The sequence below is a fragment of the Perca flavescens genome, chromosome 24 (assembly GCF_004354835.1).
Source record: "Perca flavescens isolate YP-PL-M2 chromosome 24, PFLA_1.0, whole genome shotgun sequence".
NCBI lineage: Eukaryota > Metazoa > Chordata > Actinopteri > Perciformes > Percidae > Perca > Perca flavescens.
The window spans coordinates 5,329,835-5,345,348 of record NC_041354.1 but is presented as its reverse complement, the minus strand read 5'-3'; the positions used below and the strand labels follow the sequence as shown (position 1 = coordinate 5,345,348).

General features: G+C 40.9%; 1 protein-coding gene across 3 annotated transcripts in view; it reads right to left on the bottom strand.

Annotated features, from left to right (window-relative positions):
* The window catches only part of LOC114550847 (potassium channel, voltage gated eag related subfamily H, member 7), a 64,739-nt gene that overhangs the window by 8,914 nt on the left and 40,311 nt on the right, over positions 1 to 15,514 (bottom strand). For 2 of the 3 annotated variants that reach the window (XM_028571766.1, XM_028571765.1), the window contains exons 7-14: positions 14,704 to 14,935; positions 14,412 to 14,579; positions 13,480 to 13,679; positions 11,175 to 11,427; positions 8,489 to 8,688; positions 7,657 to 7,735; positions 4,278 to 4,550; positions 2,598 to 2,757 (exon numbers count right to left, since the gene is read on the bottom strand). In XM_028571766.1, the coding sequence (XP_028427567.1) occupies positions 2,598 to 2,757; positions 4,278 to 4,550; positions 7,657 to 7,735; positions 8,489 to 8,688; positions 11,175 to 11,427; positions 13,480 to 13,679; positions 14,412 to 14,579; positions 14,704 to 14,935 (1,565 nt within the window). Of the gene's footprint in view, positions 1 to 2,260; positions 2,330 to 2,597; positions 2,758 to 4,277; positions 4,551 to 7,656; positions 7,736 to 8,488; positions 8,689 to 11,174; positions 11,428 to 13,479; positions 13,680 to 14,411; positions 14,580 to 14,703; positions 14,936 to 15,514 lie in introns of those variants that run through there. The other variant, XM_028571767.1, reaches the window with a different exon arrangement.

Below are 15,514 nucleotides of genomic sequence, written 5' to 3'. Positions count from 1 at the left end.
CAAAGCAAGAAATAATTTACTTCCAGGAAATTTACAAAAAATGTTTATGGGAAGACAGGGTGGATATAATTTGAGAGAACAAATAAACTTTAAAAACTTAAAATAAGAACAACTCTAAAGAGTATGTGCATCACGATTGGTGGGGTGAGTTTGTGGAATGGATTAGACCAGGTGCTGAAACATTGTACAAATATAATAAAGTTTATAAAGTTATATAAAACCACTTTATTAAAAGGATATGAAGAGGCAGAGAGATGACTGGGAAGGTGTGCTGGGGTGCGGATTGTTACGGTGATGGATTGCGAAAATGTTGTTGACTTACCTACGATGTAGATAGATGAACAAATGATTTGAATCGTGAGGGATTGGAGAAGTATTGTTGTGTATATTGGTTGTCCTGTTGTGGGAATGTATGATGAATGAAGAAACGAATTGGGGTGAATGAGGGGTAGGAAACATTACAAGCTTCGGCTTCATCCTGCTCCTTTTCGGACTATTTCTTTTTGAAATTTGAAATTGTAATAGTATTTTTAATATTAGTTGTAAGCACTGTATGTATTTTTTTTTCCCGTTGTGTGTTACTACACACTTTTTGTTGTGTGTGGGTGTGTGTGTGTGTATATGTATGTGTGTTGTGTATCTATGTGTGTGTGTGGGTGTTTGTGTGCATGAGTGTGTGTATGGGTTTGTAAGCATATGTGTATGTGTATCTATATATGTGGGTACAAACTGTATGTGTGTATGTATGTGTGTATATATATATATATTTTTATTTTTGTTTTGTTCGAAATAAAAATAAATGAAATGAAAAAAAAAAGTGCTAGATTAAATTAAATGTTCTTAGTTCGACCAATGTTTTCTGTTTCTATAGGATTTTAAATTCTCAAAGTATTATTTTATCTTACAATGAACACTGAAATCATGCCAAGAGGTGAACTTATAAATTGAAGAAAAGGCTTTGATATTTGCTGAAAGTTTCTGTATGGCAACCAGGTACCAGAAAATTGAACACCTGCACTGTCATCACAATGCAGCAAGTTACATCATGGCGTCTGAGATGGCGAATCACCTCTTTTCTCCACACATACTCCTTTTTTTTTTTTTTTGTCCATCGGCCAAAACGAAAGGAGACACGGAAAGAGCGAACACAGCGAGCAGAAACTTCCAGCGTAGAGAGGAATGCCTCCTTGTCGCTTCGCCAGGTGCCTGTTTTGCTCTTTAGAGGACAATAAGTGCAGATAAACCCTTTGGCTCTGGCCTGTTTCTGTAAAATGAGAGTTGGTAGTGCAGTGTCCATGTCCTGCTGCCTCAGACAAATACTACCCAAACCAGAATAAATGAATGAATGATGGGGACACTCGCTGGCCAATGTTTCCACTGGGAGAAAAACCGTGTGTAGAATCCTGATGAAACTCTGCTGAATAGTTCATCATTATATCTCAGTGTATACCGCGGTGGAGGAGAACACCATTTCTTCCTTTTCCACCATAATTGCACCAAAACTCTGCAACTTCACCATGACATCCACCATCCCAACCTCTTGGGATGACGTCAACAGTATTTGCAATGTGTCTGCATCTGGTGTCTGCGTGCTATAAATAGCCAGCCAGCCTCCCCCTCATCTGTATCAGAGCACCAGCTGAGAATCACACCAGTCCGCTCGCTCTCTGCATTAACGCGGCTGCAGCGGGTGTCTGGCCTAAAATGTCTCTCTGCAAGATTTCAGCCAATTATAGGCAGAACCACAGGAGCTTGTATTGCAAGCTCCGATAGATGAAGGACACATGTGGTCCCGACTTCAGCTCAAAGTTTGAAAATATACTGCATATTAATTTCCATTAATGTTATCCTGATTTATTTGAAACTCTTCACAGATTTTGCATTACACAAATACATAACGTAAGGCTCCAATCGATGCAGCAGAACCAGAGATACTTATATTCCAGAGAGTTCTTTTTTTCAGTCCCCGCATTCATCTTCCTTTTTAAAAACCTGGCGCCTACATTACCTACAATGCAACTTGGCCGCCGGAAGTTCAGTCAGAGATTTGGGAGTTATGCTACTAGTGGCTATTGAACCCTGGAGCCTCTAGGTCTAGTCAGCTCACTTCTTTCCAGCTCCACACCCCCCGATTTGATTCATTTTCAAACGTGTTGCCTTCAGCTCCAACCGATGCTGACTCAAGTGACATCACTTAAGGAGATTTGAACAACTTTTTTCACATATGCAGTGCTCAACAACAGCTGGAAACAGACTTTGATGCGTTTCCCCCGTAAGTGTTAAGGTGTCAATACCACATTGTAATGACACATGAAGTTCATCTCATCCTCTGAAACAATGATATGATTTCAAGTCAGACAAGGAGTGTATAAATGAGGACACAGATCATCAGCTTCTCCATCCTCACAAGGACGTATAGAAAAATATCATCTTTATACTGTACTGTGTCCCTGGATGTTAATGAAGCAAAGAGCATTTTAACTTATGTACTGTAGTCTAAGTAGTGTGTGATGTTCAGTGTTTCTACTGGAGCACTCAGGACAGGTTTAAGTGAAGTGCTTTGGTTTTCCGACCGACATGCTATTACTTCTCCATACCTGTTGAGGTGCTGCTGCAGCAGATCCAGCCGTTGCTCCACCTCTCCGTAGGTGAGGTCCGTGTCGCTGTCGTCCTCCCCGGCTGGCGTCTCTCGACACTGGGCTGACTCCTTCGCAACCTCGTCAGGACGCGGACGCACCCACTCGTCTGCATGGAGCTCTGGAGGGAGAGACGTGCGCGCGCACACACACACACACACACACACACACACACACACACACACACACACACACACACACACGGTAAAGGATCTGTATTATTAGAACAGTGCCTCAGGGGAAGCATCTTCCCGTGTTGTGCCTTCTCATAATTTTGCTTTACTCAGCTCTGATCAGCTTAACGCCTCCTGAATCCTAACATCTATCCTACAGAGGAATCACAACTCTGAACCTGGTTGACACGCTCGGTGGGATTTTTGTTCCTCTCCTTTTGGGTGTCTGCAAGCAATGGCTGGAGATTAGTAAATTGGCATTTCCTGTATGTTGTTCTCGCCCGGCTGTTTATAGGAATCAATATCACTCTGCTCTCTACTCTGGCAGAAATCCTCTTGTGGCTGCAACTGCTGAATTATGGGATATTAATATCAAATCAGTTTCCTCATCTCAGCGTACAATCACACCGGCTGAGTGTTACTGTGTGTGTGTGTGTGTGTGTGTGTGTGTGTGTGTGTGCAGGAGCTTTGCTCACACTGGATGGTTTTATGGGGGTTTAAGCAGAAAGTGCAGTTGCTTCTTCCGACAGGAGGTCATATGAGGTCAGGACACAGAAACACAAACTGGTGCGTTTGCTCGACATGCAGCAGCAGGCAGACGGTGAAAGGAGGATGATTTCTCCCCGAGCTTGCCAGGGATCTACATCCCAGATGCAGCTTTGTATGGAAGCTGCCCAGTCACGCCTGCTGCTCCCACTGTCTACTCTCCACTGGGATCCACACGAGGATTTCATAACTCTTGACTTGTTTTGTCTGGGTGACTTTACAGTGTAACAGTTGCTGAATTAACAAATAAAACCACATTTATGTCTCAGGCTTCCTTAAAATGATTTAAATGTGACCAAACTCAGATACAAACGCAGATACAGTCATGTCAACAACATGATTTTACCTAATGTTTCCTGTAAATCCTTTATTTGGTCATGACCTACGATCAAAAGGGGTGACCCCCGGACTGGTTGCTGGATATAATCCTCTTACGTTTTATTACTGAGTGGCTTTTAGGTTTCACCATAATGACACATAATCCCTGTTTGGATTTGTAATAGGTGTGACTTCCTCCGCTGGGGTTTAGGGATTTTTTTTGGGGTGTTTCTAAATTAACTTCTGAGCCAATTACCATTCTGGAATAAAACTTTAGAGGACAAGCTTGCGGGTTTATGGGGAATTTCATGTCTGTTTAGACAAGATAGTGATTTGCTTAATATAGATGGAATTAAAACGGTCTCCTCTGTGTTATTCTGCTTGTTTGTTTTTTTTTTTTTTTTTTTTTTTTTTTACATTTGGGCAAAAATAGAAACATCTTTTTAGGATAAGCATTTCTTTGAATCACAGGAAAGTAAAAGAAAAATGGCTTTGAAAGCTGCTTATTTTTACTTGAGCCAAAAATAAATCCTTTGTTACTAAATAGAAGGCTGAGGATGAAAAGTACTGTAGGAATAAATAAGGCGGATGTTTCTATCCTCACCTTTATATGTCTGGCTCTGCGTGTTGTCTCCGGCAGCCTGTGCGTCGGGAGCGCTGCTCAGCCCGAGTCCCACGGTGTGATCCCTAACCACCGGGTAGCCCAGCACACCAGAACACAAGGGCCTCTGCTCCTCTTCCTCCTCCCTGCCTTCCTCCTCCTCGTCCTCTCCCTCGTCAGCGGACTCTCTCCTCTCCTCAGCGGCCGAGGAGGCGCAGAGCTGCCTCCCTTGCTTGGTGTCGCAGTAGGTGGCTGCTGGCTCCTTGTTGTGGGAGCCTACAGGGAGAAATGGTAATCAGGAAGTCTGCTGTGGGAACACGGCCTGCTCTGCTTAGAACCCTCTGAGGATGTCCGGGTAGTCTCATTATCTTTGACAACGGGTAGCAAGTGTTTTGCTTTGGGGTTGCACGGAGGACAAACAATGTTAAAATGAGAAGTTAGCAGTGAGCCCTTTATTTTCTAAACGACTTATGTATCATGCAGTGGTGGAGTGTAACTAAGTACATTTACTCAAGTACTGTACTTAAGTACAAATTTGAGGTACTTGTACTTGAGTCTTTTCTTTTCATGCCACTTTCTACTTCTACTCCACTACATCTCAGAGAGAAATATTGTACTTTTTATTCCACTACATTCATCTGACAGCTTTAGATACTAGTTACAAATTAAGATTTTATACACATAGAACACATGCAGTTTACAAAATACAATGCTTTACTACCCAACAATATAACGGCCTATAAGTCCAGCTGAAATGATTAGACCATTAAACCCACAACTGTTTGGATCGTTTGCAGTTTCTAAAATCTACTTTTACTTTTTATACTTTAAGTACATTTTCCTGATGATACTTACTACTTTTACTTAAGTAACATTTTCAATGCAGGACTTTTATTTGTAACAGAGTATTTTTACAGTGTGGAACTAATAATTTTACTTAAGTAAAGGATCTGAATACTTCTTCCACCACTAGTATCATGTCATGCAATTTAAAGTCACTCCAAGTGTGTGTTTACAAGTCAAGTATGATCGACAGTAAATCAATAACGCTCCTGTTCAGCTCATCAGACTGGATTCTCCATCTTCACACCTGATGGATGGAGGCAGGATATGCCGGCTGCTGGACTGTGAAATGGACTGTTAGGTACATTCTCTATCCTCACTGGTGTTATATTGGGAGATGGTGATACTGTATTCAGACCGCCTGTAACCATGGCGACCAATTAGATTTGCCAGCCAAACTGCTGAGGGCTGCTGTGCGGAGGCTCCGTCTCCAAGTTCCCTGGCTGTTAGAAGTCAAATTACAACTGTTTCCACAGTGCAGCTTGCTCTCAAACACCCTGCATTCGCTCGTCTTAAACGCTGCCCTTTGGTCTGGGGGCAGGGAGGCGGCTGTGTTTATTTATAGTCTAACTGATCTGAAGAGTTTTTCAAACCACACCAAGGTACTCAGGGGTGTTTCATAAAGGAGGCTCAGAAATTCACGGTTTATTGGGAAGGGTCTGTATGATATGAGCCTGATTAACTGAACCAGGATTGCATTAACAAAACAAAAGAGATTAAAGTTGATTAATGTGACATATACTAGACACGTGTTAACAGTGCAGTAAGTAAAGAGGAACCTTTGGCAAAAGAGGTTATATGCCTCTTTGCTTTGGGGAAGTTCAGATGGTCAAGAGGGGTAAGTTTCTATAGTAACTTAGGCCAGACTTATTTAAATCTTGTTTACGAAATGGAATTTTCTAAAAGTAAGCCTGATTTACTGAAGTAAGCCTGGTTTTACTGGCACTCTGGTAATCGTGAAACATCCCTCTGATGTAATTATCACTTTGGCTATTAACTAGTGTGAGCGCCAGCATACCTTGATGGTCGAAAAAACTAAACAGGAATGAGTGAGTATACCTTGGATAATGTTTTAAATGAAAATAAACTATTCCAAATAAATCCTCTCCAACAAATAGATCTGTTTAAATCTGCATAAAAAATGTATATTTACGGGGTGCCTGGATAGCTCAACTGGTAGAGCGTGCGCCCCATGTACAAAGGCTCAGTCCTTGTCGCAGCAGCCGCAGGTTGGACTCCGACCTGTGGCCCTTTGCTGCATGTCATCCCCCCCCCCCTCTCCCCCTTCACATCTTCAGCTGTCCTATATAACAAATGCCCAAAGAATAATCTTTAAAAAATTACGTTTACCGTAGTTAAAGGAAGCAAGGAACATCAGTAAATCAATGTGCATTTATCTATGTTGCCTACACACGGTATCCACGGTAACATCGCTCTGCGCTGGCTGTGCCATTGTTTTCCTATGGGGAGAATGTTGAAGACGACTCGGAGGAGCGCTACCCTTGGCTTGGCGCACTGCTTGAAATTGCCGCCGAGCGCTACGCTCAAAGTTATCTCAACTTTGACCTTGTTGCCACTGAACTTTCAAAGCCCAACCAAAGCCAAAAGCAATGATGCTGTATACCTGCGCTTTGCCTTTGTGCCTGCACTATGCTCTGTGTCCTACCTCATGGTTTATGAGAAGCTTCACCTTTAGTTCATTAAATCCCTGCAGCGTCTGATTGGAGAAGTGCCGTGCCAGAGCACAGTGAAATTATGCACAGCTGTCCACTGTGTTTACCTTCTTTAAATCAGTTGCAAATGACATCATGCTGCTACAGCATAACCTCTACACACATAAGACTAAGGCGGGTTGGCTATAACGTTGTTGTGTATGTGTAATATGTTATGCAGGAGACATCGGATTATTATTTATCCTGGGCGTCACAGCCTCCTTTCCAACTTAAAATTTTATTTTCAACTGTTCCTATGTTATTCATGAAATGCATTAGGAGACATCCCAGATATGATACAACAGTCTTCACCTTTATTCAGTCTTAATAAAGGTAACTGGGTTAGTTCCTTATGCAGTAATGTATTTAGATAACATGTACAACAAAGACGGATGGACTCAAAAAAACATTTGACTTCATATCATTTGACCTCCTTGGTGTTTTTATGCTTAAGAGCAAGTCTTTGCTAAAATATGTTTAATTACTGTGTTAGGATCTTAATAATTGTATTAACAATAAATTACATTTACATGGTTCACATGTCTGTGTCAGTCACTGGTGCACATTGCTACTTAAATGAAATCATTGCTCTACACCTATGCACAGACGATAGGAGGAGCATTTCCCATGAGGTCTTTGTTCTGCTTAATTCTCTAATGAAGCTGCAGAGGGACTGAGATGTTAGTCGGCTGGAAAAATGATGTTGCTATGAGTAAGTGTTTAAAAAACACTGAACAGGAACAGTGTGTTGGGTCTATATTTTAAAAGAATAAACATGGTTTTATGGTTTTAAAGCGCAGTAGTGATGTTGTGTGTCTCAAGCTGACCTGTGGAGGTTTTCCTTTTGTAGGACACTCGTCTCCGACACTCAATGTCATCCGATTCAGTTGCTTGTGAGCGCGTCATCTGTAAAGAGACAATGTATGATCAGAACCATGTAAAATATAACAACCCATACTAATGCAAACATATATTAACAACAAGCTGTTTGGTGTGTCTAGCGGTCTAGGGTCAAATCTTAAAAGTATTGAATGAATAGGTGCCACACTCTCTCCATTTAAACAGTTCCTTAACTAAGGAACATAAAGCACTGCCTGTCTTGTTGGAGCTCCATGTATCTCCTGTTTTTGATGTAATCCTACCAGAACCTTCTCTTGTGTCTCACTCTCTTCTTTCCAATTCTCTGAATAAATAACAGGCCAACACAAAGTGCATTTCCCGCTCGGTTTTAAAAGATAATTAAAACAACTGATAAATGTGGGTTGTTGTTCACATAATGGCACAAGCTTTACATGTCTTCCCACTACACTATATTCATCATAATTACAGTCTACATCATGTCCACAATGTCCAACCCACCCCTAATGCTTGACTAATACTCTCTCTCTCTCTCTCTCTCTCTCTCTCTCTCTCTCTCTCTCTCACTCTTGTCTTTCAGCCAATGGCAGATTAAAAGGAAAACATCTCAATTAGCCTTCATGCTTTCATTTCCACAACCACGGATAAACTGACGGACTAAAGAGAATTAACAAGAATGACATTCATCCAATTGAAATAGACATGACACATGAAATAGATTGTTTAATAAAAAAATAATTCAAAGTGAACTACTTTACAATCAGAGACAATACTTGGTGGTGGCACCTCCACACTGATTACCTTTTCATCGCGGAGGTCAAAGGTCAGCTCCAGGTTTTTAAGGAAGTGGTCGGCAAACTCTGGATACATGTCCAGCACCTCCACAATCTCCTCCCTCTGAATGGTGTGGAGGTCACAGTAGCTCAGCGCCCGCACGTCCGCACACGATTTCCCCGGCTTGCCGTACAGGTGGATCATCTCGCCAAAAATGTCGTTCTTACCTGGGGGGGGAATAAGCAGTCAAATTTAAGTAACTGGCTCCCGTAATCTAATCAAGGATATTTGCTTTTCTATAAGCTAATCTATTCTTGGCTTCTTCAGAAACAACATCCACAGTTGCTAGGAGAACATGGAGTAGCACGGTATGTAGAACAGTGTGTGGTGACCAATAAAGACGGGCCACCTGGCAGAGAAGCGTGACAATACAAAAGAGGCCAAAGGGCATCCCAGCCATCTAAAAAAGGATTTACACAATGCACATGGAAGTCACACAGGCCAAACATTCCTGTCTCTGTTCAGTGTGTAATGACCTACATGGAATGGCCACAGGGCTTACTATGGTTGTTTTAGTGGGGTATCTGTCTGAAGTCGGGGATTTTGGAGCCACAAAGTGTTTAATATTACATAAATAATCATGAAATAAATAATAACTTTTCACATTCATCTTGTTCACAGCATTGAGCCAGTTGATTATTACTAATTTCGATCTATTTAACATTGTGATCATACTGTAAGCCCCAGCATGTCCATGTCTGGTGTGATGTTGTACCATATGAAAATGGCACCATAGTGTGAAAATTGAGTAATCAGCAGTTCTCTTGCTGTAGCAGAGAAAATGTGCTGAGTTGTGTATAACCTACAACTTCAACATCCATGCTTCTCGCTCATCGTGACCCTAATGTGTCATCGGTTTTTCGCCAAACCTTATTGGCTGCATGAAAACAGTCATTAGAAGAAAAACTAATGCATAAAAAGATTAGTAGGATACACCTGCTGGCTGCTGGGATGAGGGAGATGAGATTGGATGTGATTACATTTGGATGCTGTGGATAATGCCATGTGGCTCAGTGGCTCCTGTCACCAAGAACTGCATCACACCACACTGATGACCTGGTGAAACGCTCACTCACTTCCATTCTCAATCTGTCACTTCACTTTTCTCCTGAATTCCTCAAACTGCTAGCTTCCTTTTACTCTCCTCTTCATCCTCCCCCATCACTTATCTTTTCCTTCTCCCCCGCCCACTTGTTCAGCTCTCCATCCCTCCCTGCTTCTTTTGTCATCCATCTCTGTTTGAAAGCATTCATGCTCTCTTTTTTCATCAACACTTCTTTGGCTACCCTCTCCCCACCATGTGTCCTCCCCCACTATTTTCTGTCCTCTCCCTTCATCTGAGACACAACTGTGAGGCGGCAGCATCACAATGTTCTTTGAAGTAAGTTATTACAACATATCCACGAGGGATCACAGCTGCCAAGCCAGCCATATCACAGCACAACGGAGCCCTCTTCATTTAGTTGGCCCACTCGCGTTTACACTAATGGAAGTCAGTTCAGGCAAAGCTAAGCCATTAGGAGGCTTGGGCGCATGTAAACCTGAGGCATCCAAAAACACAAAACGTCTTGTATAAATGTGAATGTTTCAATGAAATCAACTGTTTTAAATACAGTAAATACACTATTCAAGGAATAGTTTAAAGTTTGGGGGAATTTTCTTGCAGAGAGTTAGAGAGAGAGAGTTAGATGAGAAGATTAGATGAGATATATATATTCCAATATAAATATATATATATATTACTGTAATATATATATATATATATATATTATATATATATATATATATATATATATATATATATATATATATATATATATATATATATATATATATATATATCAAGGAAGTCACTGTGCCCACCTTTGAAATATTTCCTGCATATTCCTTGTTTAATAACTTATCGTTTTTACATTTCAGTTTTTGTACAGATTAAACAAGATATTAACAACTGAGTTTAAGAGATGCTGGTAGGCCGATTTTTTCTACCTAAAGTAAGCTAACCCGCTCCCAGCTCAAGCTTCATATTTACCGTACAGACATGAGCGGTATATGTCTTCTTATCTAACTCCAAAGCCAATAAGCTTATTTCCCAAAATGTCAAACTATTCCTTTAAATACAATAAACATCAATCCGTGCAATCCAGCCATATTCACTGTAGAGTTTGTTTATTGCACCCATCTATAACAAAGAAACAAGATAATATCTAACTTCTGATCACTCAAACCTTTTTATAATAGGGCTGCACAATTAACTGCAATTGTATACAGATCACAATAAAGACTAGTGCAATATCCAAATTGCAGGGGGCGCAATCTTGTTAATGGGAAAATATGTGTCAAACCATTGTGAATGAAGTATTGTGGTGCTGCAGAGACGTCCCGGCCTACAAATTGTATCCTACAGACTAAAGATTAAATCTTTGTTTGGTACAGATCTTCGCATAAATCACACTATAATCATTTTAAGTTCTTTTAATTTTAATAATTTTCAATGAAAATGAGAATAATGATACAAAAATGACCATTCCCTCCAATATCGTGAGTCATGTCGCAATCGCAATATCAGTCAAAAATAATCGCAATTAGATCTAATCCATAAGCAACTACTGGATCATGCCAGTAATGTGTTTGAGGTGAACAGTAGACCCACCAAGGATGGCCACTACGACGTCATCTTTGAGGATTTCGATGGAGCCGCGAGAGACAAAGTATAGCGCAGTCAGCACATCTCCGGAGTGGACTAGGGTGTCTCCAGGGGGAGCATGGGTGGTCTTGAACCTCATGGCCAGGGCCCGGAGGCAGCCCTTGGTGGCTCCATGAAACACCTTGCAGCCCTCCAGGAGGTTCTGGTTGAGGTGGAGGCAGATATCCGCCTGCAGGCACTCTGGGAAACCCTTCAGGACCTGTGTGTGAAACACGGGTCAAGGTGGACAAGATTATGGTCAGAGGTCATGTGGATGTTGTAGGCTAAAAAACTCTCAGAGCTTTGATGTGCAGGGATTCATAATGTGTGTTGAATTTTGGTTTGAGGTGAAGTTGCAGGTCAAATTATTTTCCGAGAAATTTGATACAATTGCCACTTGTGTTCTTTCCTTCTTCTCAAAACCTATTATACCCTACAGTAGAAATATGTCTGTGATGTCTTTCAACACAGAGCTACAATTCACTGTTCTACTGAGCCTTTCAGCACCTTTAGCAGCAGAGGAGAGACAAGACAGAACATTTAGAAACTGACAAGCTGCAGATAAATGAAACCACAAAGTGAAAACACAGGTTCAATATTTATTAAGTCTTCCCTCTGTTAGTGATACTTTAGCACATTTTTTTCAAGAGTTTACTGCCTTTCTGTACTGAGATGATGATACTACTCTATGAACCATAACCTGGTACAGTACATGCAAGACCAAAAAGCAACACTATTCAATCTTGCCTCAAAGAATGTCTGTCTATTGAAACATTCCTCAATACTCTGCTACTACTGCTATGTAGTTAAAAAAAACAAAAACAGAAAAAAGTATTACAAATGTCAAAACTTGTTGATTGGCCAAGCATTCCTACCCATCCGAGTTAGCCTGGGAGACAATGAAAAATAGTTTGAAAAGTAATTTTGACATTCAAGTTAACATTTTTTGTGAGGACTTTCTGATGCATTAAAACAGACTTATAATAAACTTACCCTTTAAAGACAAAGACTGACAAAACAGCTTAGGATCAACAGACAACGTGAACTGACTGTAAAGGACCACATTATCTTTTCAAACTTTAACACCATAACAGACACTGGAAGGTGAGGAAAGGGTCTTTGACGACACATAAGGGGCAGTTGAAACAAGAAAACACATTTCTTATCGTTGTCATTTGCACATAAAATACAATGTGCTAAGGACACAAGCACAGCAAAAGAAATGCAGCCTGAACTGGTTTTCTGGCTCTGACAGGCCTTTTGTTGCTCAGAATCAAAAACTGATCAGTAGATTTGGAAAGGAAAGACTGAACAACATTTGGCAAGCGCAGGTGCCACCATGGAGCGTGCCGCCAAGCCTCCCACAATGGGAGGGAAACCTGGCAGCGCCCGGCGAGGCTGTGCCCACTCTCACAGGCGTGATTCACTCGGTCTCTGGTACCAGATGAATATCATGGGGTTGTGTGAGAATAAACTGATTTCATGCAAAAGGGACCTCAAGGCAGGCCACATACAAGTCTATCAGTAATAGACAATTAATGTGGCCTGCGAGAAACTTTCAATGTTATGTGTATCCTCTGCAGTAACTGACATGCATAGGTAGATAAAAAACAAACAAAAAACATCTATGATGGACAACAACTGTTTACAGTGTGTTCATGTATGTAACAGATAAGACACTGAGGGAAAAATAACATGCATGTTTAGGACAATAACTAAACATTTGCATATATATCATAAAAAGTCTAATGCTATCTGTTATTTTCTGTACAAAAAGCTATAAGCTACTAGTATCAAACACAGCTAGATGAAGCTCTACCAATGAGGAACATTCATATCAACATTAGTTGGGTTAACACATGTACCTCCTGCTCTTACCAGAGTGGTGGGGTCATTCCATTTGACATGAGGCAGACATGGAAAAGACAAACTTATATAAGTACCATGAACAGTATCATGATGAGAGAAGCCAGAGTTACGGCGTGCATAAGCAGTAACTGTGGCTTTCATTTCACTCGTGGCTATGACTGAACATTGCACAATATAATCATGATGAAAACATTATATTATACTATGCCAGTGACATAGCGAGATTGCTTCACGATGTGGTATGAGCATTTTTTGACAGGATAGTTGAAACTCACACAAATGATATTGGAAAGGGAAGAAGAAGCAACAGAAAAAAGCAACAGCACGCTTATAATTTATATTTTGTTACCATCCAAAATCCCCCCCCAACTAAATAAAACTGGTACAGACACTCCTCTCGTACCATATTCATATCGATGCCGTTAGTGTACGTCCACGCGTGTTGGAAGTACTCCTCCAGCCTCTGTCTCAGTGGGTTTGGGATCTGGTGAAAGCGGATGAATTCTTTGACCCGTAGCATCTGGAGGTGATACCTGGCTGTACCTGAATACAACCTCTGGATGATGGCGGACACGTTCCCAAAGATGCTGGCGTACATAAGAGCTGGGAGAGAAGCCATACAGGTGACCATTGAGCCATGGTGGCTAAGGCTGGTCAAACACAGTACCTACTTCTTCTGTTTATTTAAAACAAACCACTGTTGCTCAAGGAAAGGCCTACCTGATGTAATGCAAACAATTTCATGCTCTAAAAATGGATTAAATCACACATATATATATATATATATATATATAATCACATTATATCAGGTAGTGTGAATAGTACATTTTAAGGCAGACCCCTCTTAGTCGATTAGTCGACTAATCGGTTGTTTTGCTCATAGTCGGTCATTTTTTTAATGCACATTTCCAAGAAACTTATAAACATATCTCTGGTAAACACGAGAGTTAAAGTGGTGCTTTTGCATAATTCTTTGTGAAGAAACACAGTTCAGATCTGTCGATTAAATCAACTAATCGATTAGTCGACAAAATTGTATGCGTGTTAGTCAACCAAGAATTACTTTAATCATGGACGGCCCTAGTACATTTAAAATACAGTGGATCTTTCCTTTAAAATGTCCATGTTTAATAATTGAGTAAATCTAATATTTACTGGCGTGTATCAGTGTCTTTATCTGTAAAACCTACTGTAAAAGTCTGGTTATAGAGGTTCAACAGCTACATGAAATACTGCATGTAGCTGGTTTCCTCTCTTATATAACTCTGATTACTGATGGTTTCAGTAATACAAGAATTAAAATACTGTATGTGCTATCACTCAGCTGTCACTCACATCCAATGAGCATGACGCAGATGGAAAAGATCTTCTCAGAGTTGGTGTTGGGGGAGACGTTCCCAAAGCCCACACTGGTCAGACTGCTGAAGGTGAAGTAGAGTGCTGTGACGTACTTATCTTTGATGGAGGGGCCCGAGCTGGGATCACTGTAGTTGTATTTTTTTCCTAAAATGAATAAAAATAAAACAGTACACACAATTACTAAAGTTGTGTTCAGCAGCAAAAGTGACCCTACATTTTACTTTCTTAACACTTTGTTTGAAAGCAGAACAAAAACAAGGAAGATCACCTATTGACACCCCGAGGTTGTCCAGCCAGCCAATCTTATGCTCCAGGTAGGGCTTCTCCACGTTGCCAATGGCATACCAGATGCAGGCCAACCAATGGGCGATAAGGGCAAAGATGCACATGAGCAGCATGAGGACGGCAGCACCGTACTCAGAATACCGGTCCAGCTTACGGGCGACTCGTACCAGCCGTAGGAGACGGGCAGTCTTTAGTAAGCCGATCAGAGTGGTGGTCTAGAATCAAAACAAACCGAGAGATATACAGGATTTAGGTCACTTGAAAGTATGTGTAACCCCCCCATAGGTAGATGTGTAAATGTTGCCCCTCAGGCTTTGTGGGCCTTGGGTTTAGGTCCTCTTCTGCCTCCCCTCGAGCTATTGTCTGGTGAATCTGGGGACCTGCAGCCATTCACAGACTGCTGTGCCTCATGGACATTTTCTGTGTGTCATTAATAACACAGATTTTCTGAAAATTCCATATAATATCTTTAATATAAAAAGTAGCATAACTATATCTGTCAAATTAATTTAGAAATGTAGTGGAGTGCGGTAGAAATAAAAAACTCCCATCTCCCCTGAATGAAATTGTGAAACACCTCATCAGATGATGCAGGGACCTCTTTTCCTTTTAAGTAACATGTATTAAAATTAAATATCTTAACTAAATCAGCAGTTTTATGCAGTCAACATTTGAAAATGTTGAAACCACATGGTGACATTCATTTTAGACCAGGGGTTTCTGATGTGACTTCAACATGTGGGAGACGGCAACAGAAAATCCAGGATCATCTCAAGTACATCACTAGACACTGA